This window comes from Leptonotus elevatus, chromosome 13 (assembly GCF_054856555.1).
Source record: "Leptonotus elevatus isolate MCC_2025b chromosome 13, RoL_Lele_1.0, whole genome shotgun sequence".
Lineage (NCBI taxonomy): Eukaryota > Metazoa > Chordata > Actinopteri > Syngnathiformes > Syngnathidae > Leptonotus > Leptonotus elevatus.
In genome coordinates this window covers 9,649,632-9,662,665 of record NC_141251.1, presented here as the reverse complement: position 1 = coordinate 9,662,665, position 13,034 = coordinate 9,649,632, and the positions used below count along the sequence as shown (strand labels likewise).

The 13,034-nt window shown below is 37.1% G+C and overlaps 1 protein-coding gene across 4 annotated transcripts in view; it reads left to right on the top strand.

Annotated features, from left to right (window-relative positions):
- Positions 1 to 13,034, top strand: part of thada (THADA armadillo repeat containing) — a 69,892-nt gene that overhangs the window by 25,292 nt on the left and 31,566 nt on the right. For all 4 annotated transcript variants that reach the window (XM_086093300.1, XM_086093301.1, XM_086093299.1 and 1 more), the window contains 3 exons: positions 214 to 303; positions 1,170 to 1,301; positions 9,119 to 9,287. In XM_086093300.1, coding sequence (XP_085949426.1) covers positions 214 to 303; positions 1,170 to 1,301; positions 9,119 to 9,287 — 391 coding nt within the window. The remainder of the gene's footprint in view (positions 1 to 213; positions 304 to 1,169; positions 1,302 to 9,118; positions 9,288 to 13,034) is intronic.

Below are 13,034 nucleotides of genomic sequence, written 5' to 3'. Positions count from 1 at the left end.
TTTTTTCTCTCTTTTTAATATTGGTAAGGAGACAGTATTGGATGCTGATCTGAAAGCTGTGTTTAAAGATTAATTTCTGTTTATAAGGAAACAGACAAAGTTCTATTCTATTTTTTAATTTTAATTACATTTTATTTATTTATTTATGAATGATTTATCTAGCATTTGTAGCCCAATAAATGTGTTCCTTTGTGCTTCTGTGTCTTGCCTTAGAATGACTGGTCGAGAGTTTTTCACTCGATTTCCAGCCCTGTATCCATTTCTTCTTAACCAGCTGAAGGAGGCAGCTGTCTCAGTGGAAAGGTGAGGGGTTGACTTTCTCATGCATATTTTTTGTGCAGTTAATGCACCAGTTCAATAAAGGATAAAGTTACTGCTAGCTTTGAAATTATCTTCTTCAAAACAAACATTTTGTGTGTGGAACAAGGTCAAGACCTTTGAACTCAGCATTTCATGAAAAGAACGCCGTGTCGTGCTCAGCCGATTTCAGGAATATTACAAAACACAGCAAATTTGTCACCAACTTTAGGTTAGTGTTTCTGCAGTGAAGGGTTGGGTCCGCTGAGACTCTTCTGCCTTATCTTTCCCCGCTTGGACAAAACTCCCCCTTTTAAAAGCATTTGAATCATCTAACAGCTCTCCAGGCAGCTTTATCTTACTTAAGATCCAATTAATTGAGGACTCTTTCACAATCCCCTTTACTCCCTTAGCTGGTTGTTTAAACATTCATGGATTTCCCACGAAACCTAATCTCAACTTTATGACTTGGCCGACATCATCTTCAGTATATCAAGAGACCTAAACCTCACTAAGAATTGTAGAAACAAACGACAGGAATTAAGAGAGAATAATCACTGTTAGTGACACTTAAATATTGTGTAAAAGTAAAAACATTCCACTCTACAACTGTCTGCCTGTGTGTTTCTTGTACACATCTCGATGTAAGGGTAGTCTTACCTACTAACATTGTCTTCCAAATATAGCCATTTCTTTTGTACTACTTTTATGTACCTATTACAAAAGTAATAAAACTGATATAATAAATATAACATAAATCATACAAATATTAAATGATACATACCATTTCATTGGCCTGTGCTGACATACTGAAACACTGCTGCATGAGTACAAGAGAAGAGCGGTATATAACTGCATTCCTATATGTTTAGTGACAGTGGTCAAGTGAAGCTGCATCCCAGTCTCTTCTTGCTGCTGCTGGTGCTCAGCCGACTCTACCCATCTCCAATGGATGGCTCCTCTTCACCTTTGGGACTTGCCCCGTTCATGCCATTCATCATCAGGTAAGGAGGAGGCAGGCACACACTAAAATTCAGGTGGTGGTTCTCCCGGACATGCTGATAAAAAGAGTGCATAATCACAGATGGCAAGGAATTGCAACATCAACAGCAATAAATTAGAAGTAGTAACATGTTCTCCAACAATAGCTCAAGACCTCTCCATTTATTTACTGTTGAAGATTTACAGTATTTTTACCACATAATGGTGATGATGCCTGTTGATGACAGTGACTTAGTTGAGTGACTGCATTCCTCCCCCCCCTTTGGACAGCATGTCATCTAAATATTTCTGAAAATTCCAGCAAAAAACACAGATGCTTTTTAAAGCTGAAATTATTGTTTGCCTAGTTGCCACAGCGTCTTGAAAGTGTTCCAGCTCAAGCGTGGCATTTTGGTTTGCAGGCAACAAGTGATTGACACATTTAAACACGTTTTGGATGCCAGAGTTGATTTCTAATGAGCAAATGAGAAGAAAATGGAGGAAATAAAACACATTTGCAAAACAATTTGAAATTCCTTCCAAATTACATCAATGTATATAAATAAATACTACATGCATATTTGTGTGTGTTTATTTTTTATTTTCAGAACAAATCTAAATTGGATGTTGGTGATTTCAAATCTAAATGTGTGTATATCTGCGTGAACGCACGCAATGTAGCCTGACAGACCAACTCAATGTTTGTTTGTTTTTCGTTAAAAGATTTGAAGTGCCCTTGAGCAAGTATGAGATCTGTGTGGGCTGCCTTAGTGGCCAACTTTATGTTCCATCTGCAGCTCCTCCCTCTTGTCATCACTATCAATGAGAATGTGGTTTGCAGGCAACTGGAATGCCCTATCGCATCAAGAGGGTCACGCACCTGCTCACTCAACCACGATAAACTTCTCAAACAGAGTTTTACTGAGCTGTACTGCCTTTCTAAGTATGGAAACTTACAATCATCAAGACAAAACACATGTAGTCTAAACGTTGTATGTCGGATTATTTATTTTCTTTTGCGTTGCACTGGTTCCTCCCATAAGATATCTTTTGTTATTATTTAATCTATCTGGTTTAAACTCAGGACACCAATGATGCTACAAATTAAACATGTATGTTGTTGTTTTTTTCTTTCATTTTAACAATAATATTGTTATAGTCTATGGCTGTGTTCACATGGACACATATCTTTAAAAAAAATCATGTCAGCTTGAACATTTTCCAAAACTCAGTCTTTGTGGTCTGTTACAGCTTTATGTCTTTTGAAATGTGTGACATGATCTCAAGTATTTAAACTACTAACAAATATTAGACTGCTATTGCCTTTTTCGCACTGGTTTCATTTTTGTAATGACAGACACGAGTGTGACATAACATGTACAGGGGAGATTCAATTTAATATATGAATGCTGACTCTTGGGCTCTACACTGTAGATGAGTGCTGATTTTAAAAATAATGTACAATGTAGGATGAAGGCATCAGAATGCCTGACCAAGTCAACTGGTGTTACTTTGGCAGTCTTGGGATTGTGTGTTGGATGTGAATGGGAAGACTTTCAAGGAGCCCCAATCATGTTGGGCCCCCATTATTTCTTAAAAAAATAATAATAATAATTTGTTGTCATAGCGCAAACATTGGCCTTAACTAGTACAAGCGTTTGGAATGTCCTGGGAAAAAAATAAACTACTGTCGTACTCGGCACACAGACATCAAATGGGCACATAAGGGAAATGACAGCAGTTGATGCCTTTTGAGAGCTGTAAAGACCCTCCTAAAACAACTAACTGTTAGTAACATTAGCAACAACCCCCAGTGGCCAGGAGTAAATATATCACGTTACTGTTAAAAGTATAGAGGCCCACACCAAATATGAGTCTATATTTTCTGTATGGATATTCATAACAATTTTATTTCTTAATGTTTACTTGTAATGTCCACGTGAGTGGCTCAAAAGAGAGGACATGGAAATAAATGGGAAATAAATACACACTTCTAAATTATATTGATTTATTCATAGTATTATTTTTAACATAGTTTGTTTTTTGTTCCACCCCTACTAAACATACTATTCTAAATAATATTGTGTTTGTGGAATAATAATTAAGCAGAATAATCTACCTGTTTTTATTCATCTCGGGAGGCTGCCGTTTTGTCCTGTACGGAAATTGACCCGCCCTGGTTCAACTTGCCCCGGCTCACTTTCTGGGCTTGGTCACATGACATTGGCAAGGCGATCCCTTGGGCACTTTAACGTCAGTTTCAATCAACAGCAGGTGGCAGTATAGGACAAAGTAGCAGCCCCCTGAGTTGGCTAAAAACAGGTGAAATATTTTTGCTTAAAGGGGAAGTCAAATACAAAAATCGTCTTTAGAATATGTTCTATGTGGTATTGTGCCCACACAATCAAAATACTGTGTTTAGACTAGTGGTGGCACATATAGCAAAGACCATTTTTGACTTGACTTCTGCTTTAAAGAGAGTTTGTAACCCCCTAAAACAAACAGAAAGAGGCAAGGTGACAAGCTGAAAAAGAATCGCAGGCTTGAATTAGTTATTGTAAATGATTTGCAGTTAGTCGTATCATTTATGAAATCTCACTTGAACCGTTGTATTGTTTTGTTGAACTGTTCCATGACTATTTACTTATACACAAATCTGGTCTTTAATAATAAACAGCAATGATATCCTCTAAGTTGTATATCAGATCCAAATATGTAGTACCTGGAATTCAAAACTTGATTTATCTTATTTTGATGTCAAACCCAAATATTTTTAGTCTACAAAAAACAAATAAAGTAACACGCTTTTTCAATTCCTTTGGAGAAGAGTGTAAGATCCTTTTACCTTGTGTTAGGAAAATGCTGTTGGTATGTTTTGAAAATATCCATGTATGTGTGGACATGGCCTTAGTTGGAAGTTTTTGTTTTTAAAAAGTTTTGTTGTTTGTGCTGTCTAATGTCAGACTTAGTGATTAGATTGTGACTGGTTTTATCTGAACTGCGCTCTGTTTACTGGGGAGTAAAGCTTTCAGGCGAATGGGAAACTGTCGTGCTAACCTTCATTTTTGACATTCCTGAGATGGACAAGTCTGCAAATATTATTCAGACATGTTCATCTACTGCACCTGCAAATCAGACCTGACCTGGAAGTCAACCCCCCTCGTGCATTTAGCAATAGAGACACTGAACCTAATTTCTCAGCGTTTGACAGGTATTTCCATCAGTCTCTCATGAATTGAATTCCTCGCTTTTCTTCCACCCTGTACACAACAATAAAATTCTCACATTATACTGTATAAAGAAGTATGAATTAAAAAAAAAACTCATGCATACTCTCAACAATACTCATACCATAAAATCCATAAAACACACCTGTGTACAATATGGTCCCCCGATTTGCTGGCATCCTTTATTGTCAGAGTAAATAATAGGAATGAATAAAGATTCAAAACATACCACTAAAGTGTAAATGGTTTTAAAGGTATAGTCCAACAAATTTGTTTTGGCCTGTCCGGAACGTTTCTGGACGGAGACTCAATGTTTTCCTTCCCGTCAAGCCACAGAGGCAAGCGACTAACAGTGGCATATTCAAATATCACTGTGCCAACCCCCGCTCCTGATTGGTGGACTGGTTCCGCGAATGTCTTAGGAGTTTGATTCCTTTGTCTTTTCTGCATATGCAAAATTGGCTGCGCAAAGGCTTGCTCCTGATTTAAAGGACTGGTTTCACGCTTCACTGCTGTACTCTGCTTCCTCGTGCGTTAGTTTTGAATGGTGTGTTTACAAACATCAACTGAAATCCGTCAACCATTTTTAAACCCAGGTTAAAAACTATTCTCTTTACCCAACCCTGTGATTAATGTATTTGTAAGTATTGTTAAAATAATGTTTTCAAATATTGTGTTCTTGTACTGTATGCTCTATTAGTAATTTGAATTAGCTATTCTTTTTAACTAACTGATTTTAAATATACTTTTAATTACAATATGTGGCAAATAATGAGTTGCATTGTGTATAAAATTCGCTATGAATCAGTGATTCTATTTTTTAATTATTCATGGGATTTTACATAGTCTTAAATTGAGATCAAGATGACTTCCAAAACCCATGCATCCACATAAAAAAAATATTATAAAAAAATAAAATAAACGATCCAGTCAAGCCATACACAATATGTGTATAAGTTAGAAGAAACAATTATTGCAGTTTACTATATTCATCTTAGTTTGCCCCTCATGGGCATCCCACTATTTCTTACTTTTATTGTAAACTAGCAATTCTGTAACGATAAACAGGTGATCATAAACCTTTCTCATAAATAAATGCCCATTTCCAAAATACCTTTTTTGCTAAATTTATCAAATCTGTAGTTGTCTTCTCATTGACATCTGGATCCTGCCTTGCTGCGTCACTGTCAGAGAAGTTATGTGGTGAATGTTTCCACCCAAATGAAGACCACATGTTGAAGATGTGAAAATAGTTGGTAGTTGTCTCTTCCACCGTCCCTTCGCCCAACGTATCTTCATCTGGCATGTGCAAACATGTTTGATGAATGCGAATAAGTGTTTCTCCTTGCACATCATCTTGAGCCACCAACTGCATACGTTTTTCCCAGAACCTTTTTACATTTTGCAAGTTATACTTGCATGTAGAATGATGTCTACATCAAAAAAGAATGACATGCAGATGAATGTATTCTTTAGAATTGATGTGCTCTCATTCTGAGCAACTGCTAACACGTATCTTATCTCCAACAATGTCTATATTTTTCCTCTCCCGCATTCTCGTTTAATGGCAACGCCTCAGAGTTCCATGATTTATGAAGCCAGTCCAGACAGCTCTCCTCCCTTCTTGCTTTTACTACACTCCCATCACATTTCTCATTTCTGTTCATAGGGCTCAGCAATGTGCATTCACTGTATTGTATCCAAAGGTGAAACTTTCTTTCCTTTTCCTTTTTATTTTGCCTTATCTTTCATATCACGCACATTTTAACAAAATACCATGCTCATGTCAAAATTGACGGGACACAGTGACACGTGCATCACAAGTGTTTGAACTCAAAATACAGTGAAACTTTGGAGCTAAAACACCGTAAAAATCAAGTAACACGAAAGCACTAAATTATCTTAAAGACATTTTGGAGCGTGAACTGTTTTATGTCACACGAAACTTCATCTACGTACATTGAGGCTTTAGCCTATCTCTCAGATTAAAATAGTTTGTCAATGTCAAAAGATGTAACTGGTTTTATTCTGGTATGTTCCTACTTCTTTGTTTGTTCCCATTGGGGTGAGCTCGGCTGGAATTTAACAACTTTTTGTGACCAAAGGACTTGACTTGGATATTCTGCGCCCCTTCCTGAACACAGATTAAACAAAATATGCAGGGCCTCATCTTCCATGCATGTTCACTTTCAATTTATTTATTTTTTTCACTTTGAAGTTCATTTTTGTTTAATATGAGATGGGTAGTGAAGGGCTCCAAATAAAACATTTTCTTAGGGCCCCTATTTGGTCAGGGTCTGTCTTTGACTGCCACACAATTAAAAAAACAAGTGAAGATACTTTTAAACAATTAAATTAATAATCCATAGTGTTACTTAAAAAAAAAACCTGTACAATTAGTAGGTTTTATGTTGGCAGCTGTTTGACCTCTAGAACGAATTACTCCAAATATAATTGATGTTGATGGCAAATCATATTTTGACAGTCAACCCATCAACGATTTGCAGTGGATGTTAGTTGAAGTTCCACTTTCTACTACTATAGAAGAAGTAGAAGAAATTTGTAAAGAAATATGAAACTCACACTTTCTTCTTCCGAAAAATTGATAACTAACGAAAATAATAAAATATGAATGTAAATTGATATATTTACATGGCTTCATATACTATACATATTGGATTGTAAACACTGTGAATGATGTTCTGTTTGACTTTTCTTTCCTGAGAAAGTAAATAGAGGCTGAGAGGTTGTTTTTGTTTTTGTGCAATAGTATTACTTTCAGGGATCTACATTTTGTGTGAATGGCCAAATAGAGCCCTCTCATTTGAAATGAGTCACCACTCCACTTCCTAACTTGTGTTCATTCCCTAGTGACACACTTGGGTTCTTGAGCTTGTTTATCCAACAACATGCTGCAGTCTGTGTGCAGGAAACCATTTGACCAGTTTTCTTTCAAATGAAGCCCAGATGAGACTCACCCATGCCAGTCAACAGCCTTCGTACTGACCCCATTGGGCACAGCTCTGTTGCTAAAATTACACAGTTCCAAACTGTCATTTCCTTTCACAAGAGTTTCATTGGGACAAATTACAAAAGATAGTTAACATATGCGCCTTAAATGGCAAGGGGTCGGGGGCACAATAAGGAGCGGGAAAGTTTGGCTGGCTCTGCATTTAAATAAATAGCCATATAAAGCAAACAGTTTGTGTTTGAAACCTGTATGTGTTATGATTTCATTATTTACGTGATTGTTGTTTATTCAGTCATCAAGCTTTCTATCTCTTTCCATTTTTTTATGCAAAATGTGATTTGTTAGAAATTGAAAATGTATCTGTGCTTCTATCCATATCTGACATTATCTTTTGCCAAAACCAAAATGGTTAGCTTTCCTTTTCATCTCTGCATGCCTTTGTAATGATTTATTGCCGCTTCACATAGCTTCCAGGCTTCCACTGATGTTTGCCCAGCTAAACCAGCCGTTTTTTGGGCACAAATTTTAATACCATCCCAGACCGTAGAAACAACCTAAAACACATAAACGCCTCTTAAAGTTTGTCCCTCGCTGACATTGGCTCTTAATGTATTGTGCGCAGGTGTCTAATAATGTTGAAGCAGTATTTATTTGTATCACAGAATGCACCATGTAGAACACAGCAGAGGTGGGCATTCCGTCAATATTAAAGGAAGGTCCGTCAATCCGTTAATGACGGACGGCCATTTTGTTGATGATTGACGAGAAAATTGCAGAACTAAGCCTTGACGGAAGGGGATTTTCGTCCGTCAATGTAATCATCAATCTGTCAATATATTCGGCAATCCGTCAATGACGGACATCGCATTTTGCTGACAGATTGACAAATGATGATTGACGGACGCTCATTTTGCTGAACAATCGCCGAATAACGGATTGATGTTTCGGCTTGAAATATTGATGGATTGACGATGACGGAAGGGTGTCCTGACTGTTGACGATTGCCGAATGACGGACGGGCAAAATTCATTGACTCGCCCACCTCTAGGACACATCAGCTGCGGAGCGGTAGTCTTTTGTGTCATCTGGTCTTCTTTGGACGGAATTATTTTACACCGTTAAATATATAATCTGGATCTGAAACTATATGAAACTTTTGTTTTGCATAACAAATACAAACATTGTAAACGGCTTAGCACTATAGCTAGCATAGCAATTATGCAATCTTGTATACTAGACCAGTGGTCCCCAACCTTTTTTCTGCCACGGACCAGTTCATACAAGTCCATAGCTTTCGCAGCGTGGTAACCGCGGGGTCGGGTTTTAGGTGATTAAAAATGCTACAACAACAAACGCTAATCCACTATGTATTTTTTATGAATCTTTACTAACAGCACAAGCACCATACAAAGGGTAACATCAATGTCCAGTTGTCCACTATGGTAACGCTTATTATGAATGATACGAGCAACACATTAATTGCAAAAACACAGTGTGAAGCAAACCTAACTTTGCAAACGCAGAATACTAAATAACATTAAAAAAAACCCTATATGGTCATCATAACAATGCTTATAGTCATGTTCAGACAATTTAGTAACCGCGACTGTTGTTTCGGTGTGTGTGATTGTTTGTCTTGCAGATGTGGCCGTTCAGCTGTGTATCGTACAAGAGAAATGGCAGCACGAGCCCTAGTTCCTTTTGTACTTATCACCCAGGTCTCATCAACTGTACTCTCTTTGCTTCAAGAGCTTCCTCAGGACCCAGGACCGCAAATCCAGCACAATTACATTCATGGGACCCTACTACAGGTTTGTTTACTTTGACACGCAAATGCTTTTAACTCATTCACTCCCAGCCATTTTCACTGAAGCAATAAGGCATTTCAGAATATGGTGAATCATAACCATAAAGAATATGCAGTGGGCTCTTGCATACTCGCGTTTGGCACTCGCATATTTGTCTTATTTGCAGCATTTTATGTGCAACAGTGTTTTAATGTTCCTTTTATTTTTTTAGTTTTAATGGGAACCAACCCCAATTATTATGGGAGAACAATAACACATATTGGTGATTTATCCCCACTTCTTAAGAATTTTTAGGAGGTTAAAAAATAAATAATAATATTGATATTTAGATTTTTTTCGGTGCATTTGATGAAATAATTGACACTATAGAATTGAAAAAGAAAAGAAATATGAAACACGGACCAGATAACTGAAATGGAGAATAGTTCAATGTATTCATTATAATTTATTATTTATTTATTTTACTGTTAACATACAGGGGTGGGTACAGACAGGGTGGCACTGCATCCTCTGCTTGCCTTGATCTCTTAAAGTTAACCCAAGTAATCATGTAGTTTTCAAATGGTGATTTTATTTATTAAGGGAAAAAAATATTCAATGCTGCCTCCACCTGTGTGAAACAGTACTCCCCTTCCCCTTTGTGAATTATCTTGCTGGTCACATTTTTTTTACAACCACACCCAAGCCTGATTACCTCCAGACCTGTAAATTACTTAAAGGTAAATAGAACCTGTCTGACAAAGCCAAAGATCTCAGAAAGCTACCAATACAATTTTTTTTTTTAATGCCACGATCCAAAAATATATACACACATTACATTACACACATTCATACATATACCGTACCCCTAAATTGTTTGAAGTGCATGAAAACAGCCGGTATGTGTATTTATTTTAAACAAGAATACAGAGAACTCAAGGCTTTATATATATATTTTTTTACTGCTTTATTGGTTAGTTTGTTTTTGACTAATTGGCTGCAGCCCACATTTCTTAGGTAGGCCAATTTATGTGCCTATATGTTTTACTGGACCAAGCCATGAATTGACATAACATTTTTCGCTCTAGCAAAAGTGTGTTTGTGTGCGCATGTGCATGCATGCTCACTGCATCATGTGGTCAGTCTGTGGTTGCGGCAGTAGGAGGGACAGCGGGGCAGGCTGATAACAGAGTCTGAATGGAGCTCACATCCACCACCACTATTTTTACCAAGCCAAAATACGGATTAAGGCTCTTTGCAACACAGATTCACATACGGAAATACACACATACAAGTAGTAAACCTACTGGAGAATAGTGTGCATTATGTTGCACTGGTCGTTTTTTTTTTTTTTAAATACACATTGTTGACTTCAATGAATGAAACATACACATAACAAATAATGTATATTAGTTATATTAGATGACCTCATTTGCATCAACTGACCTTTTGAGCACTTAATAGACTCATGTTTTTCTGATCAAAAGAATAGAATTGGCAAGACATGCTTTTATGGACATTGGTGTGTGCAGTGTAATTGCATTAAATATTCTGTCTGCCTCTGTACTTCATTTTGTAAGGAGGAACAAGAGGGCTGCATTTTCTATAAATATTCCACTTTCTCCTTTCTGTTCTGGACTGAGCCGGTTAAAACTCCTCCCATGCAGGGACTTTCCAGCCCAGTCAATGAATTGAACTGGGAAGTTTGAATGTAATGAAGAGGAACACGTGGCTTCCCGTCAAACGGTTTCTTATGAGTTGCGGTAGTCACATTTGCTACTGTTTTCAAAGATGTAAACAGAATTACTAATGACTATAATACACCTCAACAGGGGAAAAGTCTGACGTGATTTGTTTGATGATGGTCCTGCCCTGAAGAGATTGATTTTGTCAGTCACTCCGCATAGTGGTGGTGAAGTTGCGTTCTGGGTCAAAGCTATGTTGTATGACTAATTTATCGCTTGCGATGATCCACACATACATTTTTCTTAATTAGTCAGCGTCACCTGGTGATGACAGGAAGCATCTAAAACATTTCCAACGTCTTACATTATGTCACTCCTAATCTGATTATTTTTACATTTGGATTAAGCATGGTAGAAAATATTTGACTCAATATATTATGCTAATGCTAGCATTGGTCCGGAATCCTTTACCTCCAAAATCATCAATTTTTCAGGAGACCCCAAAAAAAGCCACGTGTGTTCAATCATTGACATTGCATCGCCAAAGAGTGCAAGCTATTTTCAATGCTTTAGAATGGTGAAATATGAAAAAATATTAAATTGATCAAATTGTGATATAGGTAGTTTCGGCCTGATGTCAGCAATATTAAAGACTTGATAGGACATCTCACCTGTTTTGTTAGAGGTAGCTAAAGTCAACGCTTAGATTATTAGCTGCAGGTTCTGCATTCATTCATTAATGAATAAATAATTAATATGATCTTGTTGCTGAGTTGAAACAATTGAGGTTTATTTTTAGTTACAACAAATGCAGTAATGTCAAACTGAGACCTTGCTGGTTTGCATTAAACTGAAAGTCCATTTGGAAATCAGTGTCATTGCTGATTTTTATTTTTTATGATAACTTTGTTCTCAAAAATTCAATAAAATTAACAATTGCCAACTTTTACCAATAGAAAAACTGTCCAAGGATTGGATATTATAATGGATAAAAAAAAGTCATCACATCCCTGTTCAAATCCCAGTTTTTTTGTGATATAAAGCACTTCAAAAAGTTTTCCACCGTTAATGTGACCTATAACATAATTAGAAAAATAAATCGAGAGGGAAGTAAAAGTAAACAACTGAGATCATCGGTTTGTTGTGTGTGCATAACCTTTTAAAACTTGGGATGCGGCTGTGTTCACAATTAATCAATCACACTAATGTTACAGAGGAGTCAACACACACACCTGCTACCATTTAAAGTGCCTATAAAAGTTCAATTGTTCTAGTAGGCTTTTCCTGACATTTTTGTAATCAGATCAATCCATGATCGGCAGAGAGCTTCCACTGCATGGGATCTTATTTTTCAAAGGTATCAGTTGGGAGAAGAGTACCAGTAGCTAAGAATACCCAAGGCATTAAATATACCATTTAAGACAGTGAAGACCGTCATCATCAAGTGGATAAAATATGGCACAACATTACTGACAACTGAAAAGACAAAAAGAAAACTGGTCAGGAAAGCTGATGGCGAGATGCAGAAATTTTGAAATTAGTGTCAAGTCCTGTCTGTACAGTACCGGTAATTTATTTTTACTTTCCCTATTCAATAAATTTTTGTTTCAGTTGAATTATACAGGTTTAGGTCAAATTCATGGTAAAAATGGGTTTGAAAAGATTTTTATTGGAATCATTTTTTTTACATTACAAAAACCTTGCAGGATTGTGCTGAGTTTTTATATCCACTATAAGACGGTTAGCCATCCCTGAGTAGCACATTTTCAACATTGAAAAGCATTTGAATGGTTCCATATTTGGTTTGGGATTCCATTTGACACTGGCTCTTGTAATGGAAAAGCCCTTTATAAAATGACAGCATAAGAAAGAGGGTCCGACTCCAACGCTCTGCATGGTGTTTTTGTGAGCCAGTGGGTGTTGCCTTGGTGTGGAGACTGCAGGAGAGCAGAAGGGGCAGGCCAGGCTCAGTGCTACGTGGTCAGCCTGGTTTTTCCCCACGTTGCCTTCCCTGCATATTGTAATGAATGGCTTCCTATTGGTCTGTGGCCATGGCCCAGACCTAAAGAGTATACTTACCAAGGCC